At 46.0% G+C, this 23,376-nt stretch overlaps 1 protein-coding gene across 1 annotated transcript; it reads left to right on the forward strand.

The window, feature by feature from the left end:
* The first annotated feature begins 1,413 nt into the window (after positions 1-1,413).
* LOC135292266 (cytochrome P450 2G1-like) lies at positions 1,414-23,370 on the forward strand. The gene is given in 7 exon segments (XM_064406474.1): positions 1,414-1,764; positions 7,002-7,124; positions 7,126-7,165; positions 11,439-11,492; positions 15,026-15,121; positions 18,302-18,462; positions 23,096-23,370. Coding segments are annotated over 7 exon segments (816 nt in total). The 5' UTR covers positions 1,414-1,527; the 3' UTR covers positions 23,201-23,370.
* The last annotated feature ends 6 nt before the right edge of the window (positions 23,371-23,376 follow it).

Raw genomic sequence — 23,376 nt, forward strand, 5'->3', positions numbered from 1 at the left:
GGGGATTTGGGGACACTCCCAGGCCTTGGGGGCACTCCTGAGCTTTGGGGACACTCCCCGAGGTGGCACCAGGACCTTGGGGACACTCCAGGACCTTGGGGACACTCACAAGTCTCAGGGACACTCTTGAGGGTGACACCCAAAACCTTGGGGACACTCCCGAGGTGACACTGGGGATTTGGGGACACTTCCAGACCTCGGGGACAGTCCCGGCCCCCGGGGACAGCGGTGTCACGTGTGTGTCCCCTGTGCCACCCGCGCTGTCACCTGCGTGTCCCCGTGGCTGTCCCCGCCCTGCCCCGGCCTTGCGCAAGCGGTGCCACCTTTGTCCCCTGGCTGTCCCCTTTGTCCCCTTTGTCACCTTTGTCCCCTCCCTGCTGCTCCCGGCCTGGGGCACCCCGCGGGGGGACGGGAGGGGACAGGAGGGGACACTGAGGGGACATTGTGGGGACACGGGGACAGGGCTGGGGCTGCTCTCCGTGTTGTCCCCTCGGTGTCCCCTCCTGTCCCCTCGCTGTCCCCGTGCCTGTGCCACCCTCGGAGTGTCCCCACATTGTCCCCAGCCCGGTCACCCCGGTGTCCCCTCGGTGTCCCCGCGCCTGTGCCACCCTTGACTGTCCCCTGCCCTGCCACGTTGTCCCCACGGTGTCCCCATGGTGTCCCCACGGTGTCTGTGCCACCCTGGGGGCTGTCCCCTGCCCTGTCCCCCACGGTGTCCCCACGGTGTCACTGTCCCCAACCCTGTCCACATGGTGCCTGTGCCACCCTGGGGCTGTCCCCCAACCCTGTCCCCATGGTGTCCCCGTGGTGTCCCCACGGTGTCTGTGCCACCCTGGGGCTGTCCCCAACCCTGTCCCCATGGTGTCCCCGGTGGTGTCCCCCACGGTGTCTGTGCCACCCTGGGGCTGTCCCCAACCCTGTCCCCATGGTGTCCCCGTGGTGTCACTGTCCCCAACCCTGTCCCCATGGTGTCCCCATGGTGTCACTGTCCCCAACCCTGTCCCCATGGTGTCCCCGTGGTGTCACTGTCCCCAACCCTGTCCCCATGGTGTCCCCGTGGTGTCCCCAAGCCTGTGCCGCACCCAGCATTGTCCCCTCACTGTCCCCTGCCTGTTCCCACCCTGTCCCTCTGTCCCCTCCCTGTCCCTGTGTCCCCTGTCTGTCCCCACTGTCCATCTGTCCCCTCTGTCCCCCTGTCCCTTTGTCCCTCCCTGTCCCCCCTGTCTCTTTGTCCCCTCTGTCCCCTCCCTGTCCCTCTGTCCCCTCTGTCCCTCTGTCCCCCCTGTCCCTTTGTCCCCTCTGTCCCCCCTGTCCCTCTGTCCCCTCCCTGTCCCTCTGTCCCCTCTATCCCTGTCCCTTTGTCCCTCCCTGTCCCCTGTCCCTCTGTCCCGTGTCTGTCCCTCTGTCCCCTCCCTGTCCCCTCCCCTTGCGCCACCTCCCGCCCTTTAAACCCGCTGTCCCCTCTCTGTCCCCCTCGCTGTCCCTCTGTCCCTCTGTCCCTCTGTCCCGCTGTCCCCCGGTGCCACCATGTCGCCGCTGCTGGTGGCGCTGCTGGCTGTGGCGCTGTCGCTGCTGTCGCTGCTGTCGCCCGGTGCCACCGCGCCGCCGCTGCTGGTGGCGCTGCTGGTGGCGCTGTCGCTGCTGTCGCTGCTGTCGCGACATCGCGCGGTGGCCGCGCGCCTCCCGCCGGGCCCGCCCGCGCTGCCGCTGCTCGGCAACCTGCTGCAGCTCTCGCCCTTCCGCACGCTGCACTCGCTGCTCAAGGTGCGATCTGGGGGCGAAATCCGGCGGGTTTGGGAAAATTGGGAGTTTGGGGATTTTTGGGAATTTTTTGGGATTTTTTGGGATTTTTTTTCCCCGCGTTTTTTGGGCGTTTTTAGGGGGTTTTAAGGATTTTTTTAGGTGTTTTTAGAGGGTTTGGGATCCCCCCTGCACGCTGCACTCGCTGCTCAAGGTGCGATATCCGGCGGTTTTGGGAAAATTGGGAGTTTGGGGATTTTTGGGAATTTTTGGGGATGTTTTGGGATTTTTTTTCCCTGCGTATTTTGGGTGTTTTTCGGGGTGTCTTTAGGTGTTTTTAGAGGGGATTTTAGAGGATTTGGGACCCCCCCCCTGCACGCTGCACTCGCTGCTCAAGGTGCGATTCTGGGGCGAAATCCGGCGGGTTTGGGAAAATTGGAATTTGGGAATTTTTTGAGAATTTTTTGGGATTTTTTCCCCCTGCATTTTTACGGGCGTTTTTAGGGATTTTTTCAAGGTTTTTAGGTGTTTTTAGAGGGGTTTTAGAGGGTTTAGGACCCCCCCCTGCACGCTGCACTCGCAGCTCAAAGGGCGCTTCTGGGGCGAAATCCGGCGGGTTTGGGAAAATTGGGAATTTGGGAATTTTTTGAGAATTTTTTGGGATTTTTTTCCCCTGCATTTTTACGGCGTGTTTAGGGTTTTTTTCAGGGTTTTTAGGTGTTTTTAGAGGTGTTTTTAGAGGGTTTAGGACCCCCCTGCACGCTGCACTTCGCTGCTCAAGGTGCGATCTGGGGCGAAATCCGGCGGTTTTGGGAAAACTGGGAGTTTGGGGATTTTTGGGAATTTTTTGGGGATTTTTTGGGGGTTTTTTTCCCCGCGTTTTTTGGGCGTTTTTAGGGGGTTTTAAGGATTTTTTAGGCGTTTTTAGAGGGGTTATTAGAGGGTTTAGGACCCCCCCCTGCACGCAGCACTCGCTGCTCAAGGTGCGATTTTGGGGCGAAATACGGCGGGTTTGGGAAAATTGGGAATTTTGCGAATTTTTGGGAATTTTTGGGGGATTTTTTTCCCCCGCGTTTTTTGGGCTTTTTTAGGGGGGTTTTAGGTGTTTTTAGAGGGGTTTTTAGAGGGTTTGGGGACCCCCACCCTGCACGCTGCACTCGCTGCTCAAGTTGCGATTTTGGGGGAAAATCTGGGGGTTTTGGGAAAATTGGGAGTTTGGGAATTTTTTTTTTTTCCCCATGTTTTTTTGGCGTTTTTAAGGTTTTTTTCAGGGTTTTTAGGTGTTTTTAGAGGGGTTTTTAGAGGGTTTAGGACCCCCCCCTGCACACTGCACTCGCTGCTCAAGGGTGCGATCTGGGGTGAAATCCGGGGATTTTGGGAAAACTGGGAGTTTGGGGATTTTGGGGAATTTTTTGGGATTTTTTGGGGATTTTTTCCCTGTGTTTTTGGGCCGTTTTACGGGTTTTTTAGGTGTTTTTAGAGGATTTGGGACCCCCCCCTGCACGCTGCACTCGCTGCTCAAGGTGCGCTTTTGGGGAAAAATCCGGTGGGTTTGGGGAAAACTGGGAGTTTGGGGATTTTTGGGAATTTTTTGAGAATTTTTTTGGGATTTTTTTCCCCTGCATTTTTACGGTGTGTTTAGGGTTTTATTCAAGGTTTTTAGGTGTTTTTAGAGGGGTTTTTAGAGGGTTTTGGGACCCCCCCCCCTGCACGCTGCACTCGCTGCTCAAGGTGCGATCTGGGTGAAATCCGGGGATTTTGGGAAAATTGAGAGTTTGGGGATTTTTGGGAATTTTTTGGGATTTTTTGCGGATTTTTTTCCCCCGCGTTTTTTTGGCATTTTTAAGGGGTTTTAAGCATTTTTTAGGCGTTTTTAGAGGGGTTTTTAGAGGGTTTAGGACCCCCCCTGCACGCTGCACTCGCTGCTCCAGGTTCGATTTTGGGGCGAAATCCGGCGGTTTTGGGAAAATTGGGAGTTTGGTAATTTTTTGAGAATTTTTTGGGATTTTTTTCTCTGCATTTTTACGGCGTTTTTAGGGTTTTTTTCAGGGTTTTGAGGGGTTTTTAGAGGGGTTTTTAGAGGGTTTTGGACCCCCTCTGCACGCTGCACTCGCTGCTCAAGGTGCACTTTTGGGAGAAAATCCGTCGGTTTTGCGAAAATTGGGAGTTTGGGAATTTTGGGGAATTTTTTGGGATTTTTTGGGGATTTTTTTCCCCGGATTTTTTTGGGTTTTTAGGGGTTTTTTAGGTGTTTTTAGAGGGGTTTTTAGAGGGTTTAGGACCCCCCCCTGCACGCTGCACTCGCTGCTCAAGGTGCGATCTGGGACGAAATCCGGCGGGTTTGGGAAAATTGGGAATTTTTGGGAATTTTTTGTGATTTTTTTTTCTGTTTTTCGGGGGGTTTTGGGCTTTTTTTAGGGTATTTTTAGGGGGATTTGGACCACCCTGAACCTTCCAGTCCCTGCTCGAGGTGCGATTTGGGGCGAAATTCGGGAGTTTTGGGATATTTGGGAATTTGGGAATTTTTTGGGAATTCTTTGAGAATTTTAGGGGGAATTTTTGGGGGAATTTTCCAGGGTTTTTAAGGTTTTTTAAAGGGGTTGTTTGGCGTTTTTAGAGGGGTTTTAGGGGGTTTAAAACCCTCCACCCCCTGAACCCTCCAATCCCTGCGGAATATGGAATTTCGGAGGAAAAATCGGGAATTTTGGGAATTTTTTGGGATTTGGATGGGATTTTGATGGGACTTGGATGGGATTTTTGGGATTTTCCCCTCCCCAGCTGCGCGAGCGCTGCGGGCCGGTGCTCAAGGTGTGGCTGGGCTGGGTTTGGGCCCATTTAATGGGATTTTGGTTGATTTTGAAGGGATTTTTCGGGATTTTGATGGGATTTTGGGTGAATTTGGTCCAATTTTGAAGGGATTTTTGGGATTTTTATGGGATTTTATTGGATTTTGAAGGGATTTTATTGGTGATTTTCCTGTCCCCAGCTGCGCGAGCGCTACGGGCCGGTGCTCACGGTGTGGCTGGGCTGGGTTTGGGTTGATTTTCATGGGATTTGGGTCCATTTTGATGGGATTTTTTGAGGTCTCAATGGAATTTTTTGAACTTTGCTGGGATTTTGGGTGAATTTGGTCCAATTTTGATGGGATTTTTAGGGATTTTGGTGGGATTTTAGGCATTTTGATGGAATTTTCAGTGAATTTGGTCCAATTTTGACTGAATTTTTGGGATTTTTTAAGGATTTTTTTTGATTTTCAAGGGATTTTTTGGGATTTTAATGGGATTGTTTGGGATTTTATTGGATTTTGATGGGATTTTTTGTGATTTTTTGTGATTTTCCCCGTGCAGCTGCGCAAGCGCTACAGGCCGGTGTTCGCGGTGTGGCTGGGCTGGGGTTGGGTTGACTTTAATGGGATTTTGGTTGATTTTGATGGGGTTTTGGTTGATTTGATGGGGTTTTGGTTGATTTTGATGGGGTTTTTTGGGGATTTTTATGGGATTTTGATGGGATTTTTTGGGGTTTTTTTGGATTTTGATGGTATTTTTTGGGATTTTCCCCTCCCAGCTGCGCGAGCGCTACGGGCCGGTGCTCACGGTGTGGCTGGGCCGGGTTTGGGTTGATTTTGATGGGATTTTGGTTGATTTTGATGGGATTTTTTGGGATTTTTTTTTAATTTTGATGGGATTTTTTGGGATTTTTTGGGATTTTTTTTGGATTTTGATGGGATTTTTTGGGATTTTTGGGGATTTTACTGGATTTTGATGGGATTTTTTTGTGATTTTTTGGGATTTTCCCCTTGCAGCTGCGCAAGCGCTACGGGCCGGTGCTCACGGTGTGGCTGGGCTGGGCTTGGGTTGACTTTAATGAGATTTTGGTTGATTTTGATGGGATTTTCGTTGATTTTTTTGGGGTTTTTTTGGATTTTTATGGGATTTTGATGGGATTTTTATGGGATTTTGATGGGATTTTTTTTGATTTTGATGGGATTTTTGGTGATTTTCCCGTCCCCAGCTGCGCGAGCGCTACGGGCCGGTGTTCACGGTGTGGCTGGGCCGGGTTTGGGTTGACTTTAATGGGATTTTGGTTGATTTTGATGGGATTTTTGGTTGATTTTGATGGGATTTTTTTGGATTTTGATGGGATTTTGATGGGATTTTTTTTGGGTTTTTATGGGATTTTGATGGGATGTTTTGGGATTTTCCCTCGCAGCTGCGCGAGCGCTACAGGCCGGTGCTCACGGTGTGGCTGGGCTGGGTTTGGGTTGATTTTGATGGGATTTTTTGGATTTTTTGGGATTTTTTTTGGATTTTGATGGGATTTTTTGGGATTTTTGGGGATTTTTGGTTGATTTTGATGGATTTTGAGGAGATTTTTGGGATTTTCCCCGTCCCCAGCTGCGCGAGCGCTACGGGCCGTGTTCACGGTGTGGCTGGGCTGGGTTTGGGTCCGTTTTAATGGGATTTTGGCTGATTTTGATGGGATTTTTGGGGATTTTTGGCTGATTTTGATGGGATTTTTGGGATTTTCCCCTTGCAGCTGCGCGAGCGCTACGGGCCAGTGTTCACGGTGTGGCTGGGCCGGGTTTGGGTTGATTTTGGTTGATTTTAACGGGATTTTGGGCCATTTTAATGGGATTTGGCTGATTTTGATGGGATTTTTTTGGATTTTGATGGGATTTTTTGGGATTTTCAAGGGATTTTTTTTTTTATTTTGGTGGGATTTTTGGGATTTTCCCGTCCCCAGCTGCGCGAGCGCTACGGGCCGGTGCTCACGGTGTGGCTGGGCTGGGTTTGGGTCATTTTAATGGGATTTTGAAGGGATTTTTTGGGGATTTTGATTTTAATGGGATTTTGAAGGGATTTTTGGGGATTTTGATGGGATTTTTTTGGATTTTGATGTAATTTTTTGGGATTTTCCCATCCCCAGCTGCGCGAGCGCTGCGGGCCGGTGTTCACGGTGTGGCTGGGCCGGGTTTGGGTTGATTTTTCATGGGATTTTTTTTGGATTTTTTTTGGATTTTTTTGGATTTTGATGGGATTTTCTTGGGATTTTTAGGGATTTTTGGTTGATTTTGATGGGATTTTGAGGAGATTTTTGGGATTTTCCCGTCCCCAGCTGCGCGAGCGCTACGGGCCGGTGTTCACGGTGTGGCTGGGCTGGGTTTGGGTCCGTTTTAATGGGATTTTGAAGGGATTTTGCGGGATTTTGATGGGGATTTTTTTTGGATTTTGATGGGATTTTTGGGATTTTCCCGTCCCCAGCTGCGCGAGCGCTACGGGCCAGTGTTCACAGTGTGGCTGGGCCCGCGGCCCGTGGTGGTGCTGTGCGGGACCGAGGCCGTGCGCGAGGCGCTCGTGGGGAACCCCGAGGCGTTCGCGGGGCGCGGGGCGCGTTCCCACCCTCGAGAGCACCTTCAGGGGATACGGTGAGAGCCCCAGAACACCCCCGAATCCTCCTGAAAACCACCCCAAAAAAACCCAAATTTATCTCGAAAAATTGCCCTGAGAAACTACCACAAAACCACCACAAAAATCACTCTAAAAAAAACCTCAAAACCACCCCAGAACGACACCAAAACTCCCCAAAACCACCCCAAAACAACCTCAAAACCACCCCGGAACGACCCCAAAACTCCCAAAAACCACCCCAAAACAACCTCAAAACCACCCCAGAATGACCCCAAAACTCCCCCAAGCTGCCCCAAAACAGCCTCAAAACTACCCCTGAATTATTTCAAAACCACCCCAAAATTATCCTGAAAAATGGTCTTGAAAAACCACCCCAAAATAGCCCAAAACCACCCTGAAATAGACCGAAATTATCCCAAAATATTGCCTTGAAAAACCATGCCAAAATCACCTCAAAACCACTCCAGAATCACCCCAAAACTGTCCTGAAATCACCCCAAAATTATCCTGAAAATGGTCCTGAAAAACCACCTTGAAATCACCCCAGAACAACCCAAAAATACCCCAAAACCACCCCAGAATCACCTCAAAATTACCTCAAAATTATCCCAAAAAATTGTCCTGAAAAACCACTCCAAAATAGCTCCAAACCACCCTGAAATTACCCCAAAACCACCCCAAAATATCCCAAAAAATTTGCCCTGAAAAACCAGCCCAAAACCGGCCCAAAACAACCTCAAAACCATCCCAAAACAGCCCAAAATTATCCCAAAAATTTGCCCTGAAAATCCACCCCAAAATCGGCCCAAAATTATCCTGAAAAATGGTCCTGAAAATCCACCCCCAAAGCCTCCCAAAAACCACCTCGAAATCACCCCAGAAACAACCCCAAAATCACCCCAAAACGATCCCAAAAATCATCCTGAAAAACCACTTCAAAATAGCACAAAACCACCCCAAAAACCTGAAACCGCCCCAAAACCAGCTCAAAGTTATCCCGAAAAATTACCCTGAAAAACCAGCCCAAAACCAGCCCAAAACCACTTCAAAACCATCCCAAAAGAGCCCAAAATTACCCCGAAAATTTACCCTGAAAATCCACCTCAAAATCAGCCCAAAACTCCCCAAAACCAGCCCAAAATAGCCCAAAACAACCTCGAAGTCACCCTAAAACCACCCCAGAATAACCCCAGAACCACCCAAAAATAGCTCCAAATCACCCAAAATTATCCCGAAAAATCATCCTGCAAAACCAGCCCAAAGCCATCCCAAAATAGCCCAAAATCACCCCAAAAAATTGCCCTGGAAAAGCACCCCAAAATCTCCAAATCACCCCAAAAAACCCTAAAAAAACTCCAATACCATCCCAAAAATACCCCAAAACGCCCCAAAACGGCCCCAAAAATATCCTGAAAAACCATCCCAAACCACCCCAAAAAAACTCCAAAAACCACCCAAAAAATACCCCAAAAACTCCAAAACCACCCCGAAATACCCCAAAACCGCCCCAAAACCATCCTGAAAAATGGTCCTGAAAAACCACCTGAAAATACCCCAAAATCACCCAAAATCACCCGAAATCACCCCAAAAACATCCTAGAATTCCCAAAAATGACCCCAAAATTATCCCGAAGAATCGTCCTGCAAAACCAGCCCAAAGCCATCCCAAAATAGCCCAAAATCACCCCAAAAAATTGCCCTGGAAAAGCACCCCAAAATCTCCTCAAAATCACCCCCAAATTACCCTAAAAAAACTCCAATACCATCCCCAAAAATACCCCAAAAACTCCCCAAAAATATCCTGGAAAATGGTCCTGAAAAACCATCCCAAACCACCCCAAAAAAACTCCAAAACCACCCAAAAATACCCCAAAAACTCCAAAACCACCCCGAAATACCCCAAAACCCGCCCCAAAACCTTCCTGAAAAATGGTCCTGAAAAACCACCTGAAAATACCCCAAAATCACCCGAAACCCCCCCAAAATCACCCCAAAACATCCTAGAATTCCCAAAAATGACCCCAAAATTATCCCGAAGAATCGTCCTGAAAAACCAGCCCAAAGCCATCCCAAAATAGCCCAAAATCACCCCAAAAAATTGCCCTGGAAAAGCACCCCAAAAATCTCCTCAGAATCACCCCAAAAATACCCTTAAAAAAACTCCAATACCATCCCAAAAACACCCCAAAAAACTCCCCAAAACCGCCCCAAAAATATCCTGAAAAACCATCTTAAACCACCCCAAAAAAACTCCAAAACCACCCAAAAAATACCCCAAAAACTCCAAAACCGCCCCAAAACCATCCTGAAAAATGGTCCTGAAAAACCACCTGAAAATACCCCAAAATCACCCGAAACCACCCCAAAACATCCTAGAATTCCCCAAAAATGACCCCAAAATTATCCCGAAAAATCGTCCTGAAAAACCACCCCAAAATACCCCTAAACCACCCCAAAATAACCCCAGAATTATCCCAAAAACTCCCACATTTTGCCCCATTCCCAGGCGTGGTTTTTCGCAGCTCTGGCGCCTCTCCCTGGCGGATTTTCCCGATTTTCCATGAATTTTCCCCATTTTCCCATTCTTTCCTTAACCCATTTTCCCATGAATTTCCCCCCATTTTCCAATTTTTCCCCATTTCCCATGGATTTTTCCCCATTCCCAGAGGTTTTCTCCCCCATTTCCCCACGGATTTAACCCCCAATTTCTGCCCCTTCCCAATGCATTTTCCCCTATTTCATATTGATTTTTCTCCCCATTTTCCATTCATTTAAACACCAAAATTCTTCCCAATGAATTTTTCCCCAATTTCCCCCCATTTTCCATGATTTTTCCCCATTTCCCAAAGGATTTCCGCCATCTTTTTCCCATTTCCCGTGGATTTAACCCCAATTTCTGCTCCTTCCCAATGGATTTTCCCCATTTCCCATGGATTTTCCCCCAGTTTTTTCCCATTTTCCATGGATTTAACCCCAATTTTTCCCAATTCCCAATGGATTTAATCCAAATTTTCCCAATTCTGGTGGATTTTTCCCCAAATCCAGGCGTGGTTTTCATGTGCAGATTTTCCCCATTTCCCAATGGATTTTCCCCCATTTCCCATGGATTTTCCCCATTTTTCCCCATTTCCCACAGAATTTTCCCCATTTTTTCCCCATTTCCCACAGAATTTTCCCCATTTCCCCCCATTTTCCCCCATTTTTCCCCATTTCCCCCAGATTTTCCCCCATTTTCTATCCACTTTTCCCCATTTCCCATGGATTTAACCCCAATTTCTGCCCCTTCCCAAGGGATTTTTCCCCATTTCCATCCATTTTCCCTCATTTTCCCTCAGATTCTTTCCCCCCAGCCATTTCTCAGGGATTTTTCCCAATTCTGGCGGATTTCCCCCCAAATCCAGGCGTGGTTTTCATGTACGGCGGCAGCTCCGGCGCTTTTCCCTGACGGATTTTCCCCATTCCCCAATGGATTTTTCTCCCATTTTTCCCCATTTTCCATGGATTTAACCCCAAATTTTCCCCATTTCCCATGGATTTAACCTCAATTTTCCCCAATTCTCTTGGATTTCTCCCCAAATCCAGGCGTGGTTTTCTCGGACAGGGAGCGCTGCCGGCAGCTCCGGCGATTTTCCCCAAGGGATTTTCCCCATTCCCCAATGGATTTTTCTCCCGTTTTTCCCCATTTCCCATCAATTTAAATCCATTTTTTTTCCCCAATGAGTTTTTTCCCAATTTCGGTTGATTTCTCCCCAAATCCAGGCGTGGTTTTCTCAGACAGCAGCCGCTCCGGCGCTTTTCCCTGACAGATTTTCCCCATTCCCCAATGGATTTTTCCCCAGTTTTTTCCCCATTTTCCAAGGATTTAACCCAAATTTTCCCCATTTCCCATGGATTTTACCCCAATTTTCCCAATTCTGGAGGATTTTTCCCCGAATCCAGGCATGGTTTTCATGTACAGATTTTCCCCATTCCCCAATGGATTTTCCCCATCCCCCAATGGATTTTCCCCCAGTTTTTTTCCCATTTTCCATGGATTTAACCCCAAATTTTCCCATTTTCCATGGATTTAACCCCAATTTTCCCCAATTCTCTCGGATTTCTCCCCAAATCCAGGCGTGGTTTTCTCGGACAGGGAGCGCTGCCGGCAGCTCCGGCGCTTTTCCCTGTCGGATTTTCCCCATTCCCCAATGGATTTTTCTCCCGTTTTTTCCCCATTTTCCATCAATTTAAATCCATTTTTTTTTCTCCAACCATTTTTTCCCAATTCTCTCGGATTTTTCCCCAATCCAGGCGTGGTTTTCTCGGACGGGGAGCGCTGGCGGCAGCTCCGGCGCTTTTCCCTGACGGATTTTCCCCATTCCCCAACGGATTTTCCCCATTTTCCATGGATTTTCCCCCAGCTTTTTTCCCCATTCCCCATGGATTTAACCCCAATTTTCCCAATTCTGGAGGATTTCTCCCCAAATCCAGGCGTGGTTTTTTGCGGACAGCAGCAGCCCCATCACTTTTCCCTGACGGATTTTCCCCATTCCCCAATGGATTTTCCCACATTTTCCCCCATTTTTCCCCCATTTCCAATGGATTTTCCCCCATTTTTCCCATTTCCCATGGATTTTACCCCAATTTCTGCCCTTTTCCAAGGGATTTTCCCCCATTTCCCCATGGGCTTTTCTCCCCATTTTTCCCCATTCCCCATTGATTTTCATCCTGATTTTCCCCCATTCCCCAATGGATTTTCCCCCCAATTTTTCCCATTTCCCAATGGATTTTACCCCAATTTTCCCAATTCTGGAGGATTTTTCCCCCAAACCCAGGCGTGGTTTACATGCACAGATTTCCCCCATTCCCCAATGGATTTTCCCCATTTCCCAATGGATTTTCCCCCCAGTTTTTTCCCATTTTCCATGGATTTAACCCCAATTTTTCCCATTTTCCATGGATTTCCCCCCAATTTTCCCAATTCTCTCGGATTTCTCCCCAAATCCAGGCGTGGTTTTCTCGGACAGGGAGCGCTGCCGGCAGCTCCGGCGCTTTTCCCTGTCGGATTTTCCCCATTCCCCCAATGGATTTTTCTCCCGTTTTTTCCCCATTTTCCATCAATTTAAATCCATTTTTTTTTTCTCCAACCATTTTTTCCCAATTCTCTCGGATTTTTCCCCAATCCAGGCCGTGGCTTTTCTTGGACGGGGAGCGCTGGCGGCAGCTCCGGCGCTTTTTCCCTGACGGATTTTCCCCATTCCCCAACGGATTTTCCCCATTTTCCATGGATTTTCCCCCAGCTTTTTTCCCCATTCCCCATGGATTTAACCCCAATTTTCCCAATTCTGGAGGATTTCTCCCCAAATCCAGGCGTGGTTTTTGCGGACAGCAGCAGCCCCATCACTTTTCCCTGATGGATTTTCCCCCATTCCCCAATGGATTTTCCCACATTTTCCCCCCATTTTCCCCCATTTCCGATGGATTTTCTCCCATTTTTCCCATTTCCCATGGATTTTACCCAATTTCTGCCCTTTTCCAAGGGATTTTCCCCATTTTCCCTTGGGCTTTTCTCCCATTTTTCCCCATTCCCCATTGATTTTAATCCTGATTTTCCCCATTCCCCAATGGATTTTCCCCATTTCCCAATGGATTTTTTCTCCCGTTTTTTTCCCCATTTTCCATGGATTTAACCCCAATTTTTCCCATTTTCCATGGATTTCCCCCCAATTTTCCCCAATTCTCTCGGATTTCTCCCCAAATCCAGGCGTGGTTTTCTCGGACAGGGAGCGCTGCCGGCAGCTGCGGCGCTTTTTCCCTGTCGGATTTCCCCCCATTCCCCAACGGATTTTTCTCCCGTTTTTCCCCATTTTCCATCAATTTAAATCCAGTTTTTTTTCTCCAACCATTTTTTCCCAATTCTCTTGGATTTTTCCCCAATCCAGGCGTGGCTTTCTTGGACGGGGAGCGCTGGGGGCACCTCCGGCGCTTTTCCCTGACGGATTTTCCCCATTCCCCAACGGATTTTCCCCATTTTCCATGGATTTTCCCCCAGCTTTTTTCCCCATTCCCCATGGATTTAACCCCAATTTTCCCAATTCTGGAGGATTTCTCCCCAAAATCCAGGCGTGGCTTTTGCGGACAGCAGCAGCCCCCATCACTTTTCCCTGATGGATTTTCCCCATTCCCCAATGGATTTTCCCACATTTTCCCCCATTTTCCCCCATTTCCGATGGATTTTCTCCCATTTTTCCCATTTCCCATGGATTTTCTCCCATTTTTCCCATTTCCCATGGATTTTTACCCGATTTTCCCCATTTCCCAATGGATTTTTCTCCCGTTTTTCCCCGTTTTCCATGGATTTAACCCCAATTTTTCCCAATTCCCAATGGATTTAACCCCAATTTTCCCAATTTTGGTAGATTTTTCCCCGAATCCGGGCGTGGTTTTCATGTACAGATTTTCCCCATCCCCCAATGGATTTTCCCCCAGTTTTTCCCATTTCCCATGGATTTAATCCCAATTTTCCCAATTCTCTCGGATTTCTCCCCAAATCCAGGCATGGTTTTCTCGGACAGGGAGCGCTGCCGGCAGCTCCGGCGCTTTTCCCCAAGGGATTTCCCCCATTCCCCAATGGATTTTTCTCCCGTTTTTCCCCATTTCCCATCAATTTAAATCCATTTTTTTTTCCCCGATGAATTTTTACCAATTTTGGTGGATTTTTCCCCAAACCCAGGCCTGGTTTACATGCACAGATTTTCCCCATTCCCCAATGGATTTTCCCCCAGTTTTTTTCCCATTTTCCATGGATTTAACCCCAATTTTTCCCATTTTCCATGGATTTAACCCCAGTTTTTCCCATTTCCCATGGATTTAACCCCAATTTTTCCCATTTCCCATGGATTTAACCCCAATTTTCCCAATTCTCTGGGATTTCTCCCCAATCCAGGCGTGGTTTTCTCGGACGGGGAGCGCTGGCGGCAGCTCCGGCGCTTTTCCCTGACGGATTTCCCCCATTCCCCAATGGATTTTTCTCCTGTTTTTCCCCATTTCCCATCAATTTAAATCCTTTTTTTTTTTTCTCCAACCATTTTTTCCCAATTCTCTCGGATTTTTCCCCAATCCAGGCGTGGTTTTTGCGGACAGCAGCAGCTGTGGCGCTTTTCCCTGACGGACTTTCCCCATTCCCCAGTGGATTTTCCCCCTTTCCCAATGGATTTTCCCCATTCCCCAATGGATTTTCCCCCAATTTTCCCCATTTCCCAATGGATTTTACCCCAGTTTTCCCAATTCTGGAGGATTTTTCCCCAAACCCAGGCGTGGTTTACATGCACAGATTTTCCCCATTCCCCAATGGATTTCCCCCATTCCCCCAATGGATTTTCCCCCACTTTTTTCCCATTTCCCATGGATTTAACCCCAATTTTCCCCATTTCCCATGGATTTAACCCCAATTTTCCCAATTCTCTGGGATTTCTCCCCAAATCCAGGTGTGGTTTTCTCAGACAGCAGCAGCTCCGGCGCTTTTCCCTGACGGACTTTCCCCATTCTCCGGTGGATTTTCCCCTTTCCCAATGGATTTTCCCCCAGTTTTTTCCCATTTTCCATGGATTTAACCCCAATTTTCCCAATTCTCTGGGATTTCCCCCCAATCCAGGCATGGCTTTCTTGGACGGGGAGCGCTGGCGGCGGCTGCGGCGCTTTTCCCTGACGGACTTTCCCCATTCCCCAATGGATTTTTCCCCAGTTTTCCCCCCATTTTCCATTGATTTTCCCCCAGTTTCTCCCATTTCCCATGGATTTCCCCCCAATTTTCCCAATTTCGGTGGATTTCTCCCCAACCCAGGCGTGGTTTTCTCGGAGGGCGAGCGCTGGCGGCGGGCTGCGGCGCTTTTCGCTCTCGGTGCTGCGGGATTTCGGGATGGGGCGCCGCAGCGTCGAGAGCCGCATCCAGGAGGAGGCGCAGGAGCTGCTCCGCGCCCTCCTGCACGCCAAAGGTGCCGGATTTGGGGCCTTTTGGGGCTTTTTGGGGTTTTTGGGATCATTTTGGGGCTTTTGGGGCGTTTTGGGAGGCGGGAAAATCACCGAAATCAGCCCCAAAAAATCCCGCAGGAATGAGGCCAAAATGACCCAAAATGATCCCAAAAATCCACCCCGGAATCAGCCCAGGGCTTTTGGGGTGAATTTTGGGGTCATTTTGGGGGTTTTGGGATCATTTTGGGGGAGGTTTTGGGATAATTTTGGGGGTTTGGGGTGAATTTTGGGGTATTTTTGGGATCATTTTGGGGTTTTTTGGGATCATTTTGGGGCTTTTTGGGATGATTTTGGGGGTTTTGGGGATCATTTTGGGGTGGTTTTGGGGTTTTTTGGGGTGAATTTTGGGGTATTTTTGGGATCATTTTGGGGTTTTTGGGATCATTTTGGGGGTTTTGGGGTAATTTTGGGGTTTTTGGGATCATTTTGGGGTTTTTGGGGTGAATTTTGGGGCGTTTTGGGATCATTTTGGGGGTTTTGGGCTTTTTGGGAGGCGGGGAAAATCACCGAAATCAGCCCAAAAAAATCGGGTGAAAAATCACTCGGGAATGAGGCCAAAATGACCCAAAATGATCCCAAAAAAACACCTCAAAATCAGCCCAGGGGTTTTGGGGTGAATTTTGGGATCATTTTGGGGTTTTGGGGGTGATTTTTGGGTTTTTTGGGATCATTTTGGGGTGGTTTTGGGGTTTTTGGGGTGAATTTGGGGTATTTTTGGGATGATTTTGGGGTTTTTAGGGTAATTCCGGGGTATTTTTGGGATGATTTTAGGTGGTTTTTGGGATCATTTTGAGATAATTTTGGGGTTTTGGGGGTTAATTTTGGGGTTTTTTGGGATCATTTCAGGGGTTTTTGGGGGGAATTGTGGGGGTTTTTTGGGTTTTATCGGTGATTTTGGGGGTTTTTGGGATCATTTTGGGGTTTTTGGGATCATTTTGGGAAGGTTTTGGGATCATTTTGGGGGTTTTGGGGTGATTTTGGGGTTTCTGGGATCATTTTGGGGCGTTTTGGGGCTTTTTGGGAGGCGGGAAAATCACCGAAATCAGCCCAAAAAAATTACTCGGGAATGAGGCCAAAATGACCCAAAATGATCCCAAAAAAACACCTCAAAATCAGCCCAGGGGTTTTGGGGTGAATTTTGGGATCATTTTGGGGGTTTTGGGGTGATTTTGGGCTTTTTTGGGATCATTTCAGGGGTTTTTGGGATCATTTTGAGGTTTTGGGGGTGAATTTTGGGGTTTTTTGGGATCATTTCAGGGGTTTGGGGGTGAATTTTGGGGGTTTTGGGGATAATTTTGGGGTTTTTGGGGTAATTTTGGGGTTTTGGGATCATTTTGGGGTTTTGGGGATCATTTTGAGGTTTTTTGGGATCACTTTGGGATTATTTTTGGGTTTTTTTGGATCATTTTGGAATAATTTTGGGGTTTTGGGGTGAATTTTGGGGATTTTTGGGATCATTTTGGGGTTTTGGAATCATTGTGGGGGTTTTGGGGCTTTTTGGGAGGCGGGAAAATCACCGAAATCAGCCCAAAAACATCGGGTGAAAAATCCCGCGGGAATGAGGCCGAAATGACCCAAAATGATCCTAAAAAAAACACCTCAAAATCAGCCCAGGGATGTTTGGGATGGATTTTGGGGTCATTTTGGGGTGAATTTTGGGGTTTTTGGGATAATTTTGGGTGAATTTTGGGGCTTTTTGGGGTGGGTTGGGGTTTTTAGGATGATTTTTGGAGATCATTTTGGGGTTTTTGGGATGCTTTTGGGGTTTTTTGGTGTGAATTTTGGGGTGTTTTTGGGATCATTTTGGGGTTTTTGGGGTGAATTTTGGGTATTTTTGGGGTGATTTTGGGGTTTTTAGGATGATTTTTTGGGATCATTTTGAGTTTTTAGGATAAATTCCGGGGTATTTTTGGGATGATTTTGGGGGGATTTCAGGCGGGTTTTGGGATCATTTTTGGGGAATATTTTTTGGGATCATTTTGGGGTGGTTTTGGGATTTTTTTGGGCTGATTTGGGGGTATTTTGGGGCTGATTTTGGGGTATTTTTTTGGATTGTTTTGGGATGATTTTGGGGTGTTTTGGGACCATTTTTTGGGATAATTTTGGGGTGATTCCGGGTGCATTTTGGGATCATTTTTTGGGGTCATTTGGGGCCGATTTTGGGATATTTTGGGGCTGATTTTAGGATGATTTTGGGGGATTTTTTGGATTGATTTGGGCTGATTTTGGTTGATTTCTGGCTGATTTTGGGGATTTTTGGAATGAAATTTTTGGCTGTTTTTGGGGTGATTCCGGGTGGGTTCTGGGATCAATTTTTGGGGAACATTTTTTGGGTCATTTTGGGGTCTTTTTGGGATTTTGGGGCATTTCAGCCTGGTTTGGGGATGATTCTGTTTGGGGTTTTGGGGCTGATTTTGGGGATTTTTGGGGCTGATTTTGGGGATTTTTGGGGCTGATTTTGGGGATTTTTGGGGTGATTCCAGGTGGTTTTTGGGATCCTTCTTTGGGATAATTCTGGGATGGTTTTGGGATCGTTTTGGGGTATTTTTGGAGCAGTTTTGAAGCATTTTGGGGACAAAATCCACCCCAAACACTCCCCAAAAACCCCAAACCCTCCCCAAAAACCCCAAAGTCGCCATTTTGGGGCTGTTTTGGGTTTTTTAGGATGAATTTTGGGGCATTTTTGAAACGGTTTTGGGGTCATTTTTGGGGATCATTTTGGGAGGATTTTGGGGCATTTTTGGGGATCATTTTTTGGGATCATTTTGGGATGATTTTGGGGCATTTTTGGGGATCATTTTGGGATGATTTTGGGGATCATTTCTTGGGATCATTTTGGGGTGATTCCAGGTGGGTTTTGGGATGATTTTGGGGGATTTTTGGGCAGGTTTTGGGATGATTTTGGGGATTTTTGGGACCATTTTGGGATGATTTTGGGGGATTTTTGGGACCATTTTGGGGTATTTTTGGAGCCGTTTTGGGCTGGGTTTGAGGTATTTTTGGGGCAGTTTTGGAGCAGTTTTGAGGCAGTTTTGGGGCAAAATCCACCCAAAAACCGCTGCAGACTTCCCCCCAAATATTCATTTTATTGTAAAAAATCCCCCAAAATCCCAAAACGTGGGGAATTTCCCCCGAATTCCCAGGCGAGCCCTTGGACCCCACGTTCCTGCTGAGCAGCGCCGTGTCCAACGTCATCTGCTCCATCGTCTTCGGGAAGCGCTTCGCGTACGACGACGCCGAGTTCCGGGAGCTGCTGCGCCTCATGAACGACACCTTCCGCCAGATGAGCACGCCCTGGGCCCAGGTCGGGGATTTTTGGGGGAATTTGGGGAATTTTGGGATTTTTTGGGATGTTTTGCAATTAATTTGTGATTTTTTGGCGATTTTTTTTTTAATTTTTGGCGTTTTTTTTTGAATTTTTGGCGATTTTTTTTGAATTTTTGGCGATTTTTGGGGGGTTTTTAGGAATTTTTTAGAATTTTTTTGTGATTTTTCTGGGTGATTTTTGGTGACTTTTTTGGGTGATTTTTTGGAGGAATTTTGTGGGATTTTTTTTTTGCAATTTTTGAAATTTATTTGTGATTTTTTGGGAATTTTTTTGGGAATTTTTGGGGATTTTTAAAGGAATTTTTCAGGATTTTTGGTGATTTTCGTGGATTTTTTTTAGATTTTTTGGTGATTTTTTTTGGTGATTTTTTGAGGAATTTTGGGGGATTTTTTGGGATTTTTTACAATTGATTTGGGACTTTTGGCGAATTTTTGGGGATTTTTTTAGGATTTTTTTAGGATTTTTGGGGTGATTTTTTGGGAATTTTTATGGTATTTTTCAGGGGATTTTTTAGGTAATTTTGGGGGATTGTTTGGAATTTTGGGGTGATTTGGAGGCATTTGGGGTTTTTGGGCAGCCTTTCCCGAGCTCCCGGAGCTGCTGCGCCTCAGGAACGACGCCGGCAGCGAGATGAGCAGCCCTGGGCCCGGGTCGGGGATTTGGGGGATTTGGGGATTTTGGGGAATTTTGAGGAATTTTTGGGATGTTTTTGCAATTAATTTGTGATTTTTTGGCGATTTTTTTGAAATTTTGGCGATTTTTGGGGGGTTTTTAGGAATTTTTTAGAATTTTTTTGTGATTTTTCTGGGTGATTTTCGGTGACTTTTTTGGGTGATTTTTTGGAGGAATTTTGTGGGATTTTTTTTTTGCAATTTTTGAAATTTATTTGTGATTCTTTTGGGAATTTTTTGGGAATTTTTTGGGAATTTTTGGGGATTTTTAAAGGAATTTTTCAGGATTTTGGTGATTTTCGTGGATTTTTTTTAGATTTTTTGGTGATTTTTTTTTGGTGATTTTTTGAGGAATTTTGGGGGATTTTTTGGGATTTTTTACAATTGATTTGGGACTTTTGGCGAATTTTTGGGGATTTTTTTTAGGATTTTTTTAGGATTTTTGGGGTGATTTTTATGGTATATTTCAGGGGATTTTTTAGGTAATTTTTGGGGATTGTTTGGAATTTTGGGGTAATTTGGAGGCATTTGGGGTTTTTGGGCAGCCATTCCCGAGCTCCGGGAGCTGCTGCGGCTCAGGAACGATGCCTTCCGCCAGATGAGCACACCCTGGGCCCAGGTCGGGGATTTGGGGGATTTTGGGGAATTTTGGGATTTTTTGGGATGTTTTTGCAATTAATTTGTGATTTTTTGGTGATTTTGGGGATTTTTTTAGCATTTTTTGGTGATTTTTTTTTTGATTTTTAAAGATTTTTTGGTGATTTTTACCTGATTTTTTGGGGAATTTTGGGGGACTTTTTTGGGATTTTTTTTGCAAAAAATTTGTGACTTTTTGGGAATTTTTTATCGATTTTTTGGGATTTTTAAAGGAATTGTTCAGGATTTTTGGTGATTTTTTTGGATTTTTTTAGAATTTTTTTGGTGATTTTTTTGGGGAATATTGGGGGATTTTTTTGGGGAATTTTGGGGGATTGTTTGGGATTTTGGGGTGATTTGGAGGCATTTGGGGTTTTTGGGCAGCCATTCCCGAGCTCCGGGAGCTGCTGCGCCTCAGGAACGACGCCGGCAGCGAGATGAGCAGCCCTGGGCCCAGGGCGGGGATTTGGGGGATTTTGGGGGATTTTGGGATTTTTTTGAGATTTTTTTTGAAATTTATTTGTGTTTTTTTGGCGATTTTTGGGGATTTTTTTAAGCATTTTTTGGTGATTTTTTTTTCATTTTTAAAGATTTTTTGGTGATTTTTAGCTGATTTTTTGGGGAATTTTGGGGGACTTTTTTGTGATTTTTTTTGCAAAAAAATTTGTGATTTTTTGAGGAATTTTTTTATCGATTTTTTGGGATTTTTAAAGGAATTGTTCAGGATTTTTGGTGATTTTTTTGGATTTTTTTAGAATTTTTTTGTGATTTTTTTTGGGGAATATTGGGGGATTTTTTTGGGGAATTTTGGGGGATTTTTGGGGATTTTTAAAATTAATTTGTGTTTTTTTGGCGATTTTTTGGGGATTTTTTGGGGATTGTTTTTAGATTTATTTTTATTTTTGGGGGACTTTTTTTAGAATTTTTGGTGATTTATAGGTGATTTTTTTTGGAATTTTGGGGGATTTTTTTGGATTTTTTTGTAATTTATTTGTGATTTTTTGTCAAATTTTTGGCGATTTTGGGGGATTTTAAAAGGAATTTTTTTAGTGATTTGGGAGCTTTTTTTTTGTATTTTTAAATGATTTTATTGGAATTTGGGAGATTTGGGGGGGTTTCTGGGAATTTTTGGGAATTTTTTAGGAATTTTTTAGGATTTTTTGGGGGGATTTTTTAGAATTTTTAGGATTTTTGCTGATTTGTGGGGGATTTTTTTAGAATTTTTGGGGATTTTTTGGGATTTGTTGGCAATTTATTTGTGATTTTTTGGCGATTTATTGGGAATTTTTTGTGATTTTTGGGGATTTTTTTTAAGGAATTTTTTTGGGATTTTTTGCTGATTTTTGGGGAATTTTTAGGAATTTTTTGGGAGATTATTTGCTGATTTTTGGGGGGGTTTTTTGAATTTTGGGGAGATTTGGGGGGGATTTTTTGCAATTTATTTGTGGTTTTTTTGCCAATTTTTTTGGATGTTTCTGGGATGATTTTGGGGTGGTTTTGGGGTGGTTTCTGGGCTGATTTTGGGGTTGTTTTGGCATCACTTTCGGGGTGGTTTTGGGGTGTTTAGCGGCGATTTTTGGGTGATTTCCTGGCTGCTTTTGGGGCTGGTCTTGAGGAGTTCTGGGATGATTTTTGGGGTGATTTTGGGTGGTTTCGGGTGATTTGGGGGTGATTTTGGGTGGTTTTGGGGTGATTTTGGATGATTTTGTGGTGATTTTGGCTGATTTGGGGTGATTTTGGGGTGGTTTTGAGGTGATTTTGTGGAGATTTTGGGGTGATTTTGGTGATTTGGGGCGATTTTGGGTGATTTTGGGGTGATTTTGGGTGGTTTAAGTGTCATTTTTTATGTGCTTTGGTATTGATTTCGGGGTGCGGTTTGGGGATGGTTTTGGGGCCATTTCTGGGAACTTTTTAGGGAGTTTTTTGAGAGTTTTTTGGGGAGGTTTTTGGATGTTTCTGGAGTGGTTTTGGGGCTGTTTTCGGTGAGATTTTGGGGTTCACTTAGAGGTATTTTTGGGGTGATTTTGGGCCGCTTTTGGTGTCATTGTTGGGGCGGTTTTGGGTGGTTCAGCAGCGATTTTTGGGTGATTTCCTGGCTGGGTTTGAGGAGTTCTGGGATGATTTTGGGGTGATTTTGGGGTGATTTGGGGTGATTTTGCAGTGATTTTGGGTGATTTTGGGGTGATTTTGCAGTGATTTTGGGGTGATTTTGGGTGATTTTGTGGTGATTTGGGGTGATTTTGCAGTGATTTTGGGTGATTTTGGGGTGATTTTGCGTGATTTTTCAGTGATTTTGGCTGATTTTGGATGATTTTGTGGTGATTTGGGGTGGTTTTGGGGTCATTTTTGAGGAATTTTTAAGGAGTTTTTCGAGGCGATTTTTGGGTGTTTCTGGAGCGGTTTCGGGGCTGTTTTGGGGGTGGTTTTGGGGTTGATTTTGAGATGATTTTCGGGTGACTTTTGGGTGATTTAAGGGTGATTTCGGGGCTGGTTTTGGGGTGGTTTCAGGGCTGATTTTAGGGGGGGTTTGGGGTCATTCCTGGGATGGTTTTTGGAAGTTTTTTGGGACGGTTTTGGGGGTTTCTGGGGTGGTTTTAGGGCGGTTTTGGGGCTCTTTTAGGCAAGGGTTTGGGGTTGGTTTTGAGGAGTTCTGGGGTGATTTTGGGTGATTTTGGGTGATTTTGGTGTCATTTTTGAGGTGGTTTAGGGCTGATTTTGGGGTGGTTTTGGGATGATTTCGGGGTGTGGATTTGGGACGGGTTTGGGGTGGTTTTGGGGTTGTTTCTGGGAACTTTTTAGGGAGTTTTTTGAGAGTTTTTTTTGGGAGGTTTTTGGATGTTTCTGGAGCGGTTTTGGGTCTATTTTTGGTGAGTTTTTGGGGTTGATTTTGAGGCATTGTGGGGAGATTTTGGGCTGGGTTTGGATGTTTTTGGGCCACTTTTGGTGTCATTGTTGGGGTGGGTTTGGATGGTTCAGCAGCGATTTTTGGGTGATTTCCTGGCTGGGTTTGGGTTTGGTTTTGAGATGATTTGTCCTTGGTTTTGAGTTGATTTTGGGTGATTTTGGGTGATTTTGGGGTGATTTCGGGTGATTTGGGGTGATTTGGGGTGATTTTGGGGTGATTTTGGGTGATTTTGGGGTGATTTTGTGGAGATTTTCAGCTGATTTTGGGGCCATTTTTGGGGTGATTTTGGGGTGATTCTGGTCTCATTTTTGAGGTGCTTTAGGGCTGATTTTGGGGTGATTTTGGGGCCATTTTTGGGTGATTTTGGGGCGATTTCGGGTGGTTTCGGTGCCCCCAGCTGTACGACATGGCCGAGTCGCTGCTGTGGTTCGTGCCGGGCCCTCACCGGCGCATCCCGCGGCACCTGGCGAGGATGAGGAGTTCTGGGGTGGTTTTGGGGTGATTTCGGGTGGTTTTGGGGTGATTTGGGGTGATTTTGGGTGGTTTTGGTGTCATTTTTGAGGTGTTTCAGGGCTGATTTTGGGGTGGTTTTGGGATGATTTCGGGGTGTGGTTTGGGGATGGTTTTGGGGTCATTTCTGAGGAATTTTTGGAGAGTTTTTTGGGGAGGTTTTTGGAT

This window comes from Passer domesticus, unplaced genomic scaffold (assembly GCF_036417665.1).
Source record: "Passer domesticus isolate bPasDom1 unplaced genomic scaffold, bPasDom1.hap1 HAP1_SCAFFOLD_260, whole genome shotgun sequence".
Taxonomy (NCBI): Eukaryota; Metazoa; Chordata; class Aves; order Passeriformes; family Passeridae; genus Passer; species Passer domesticus.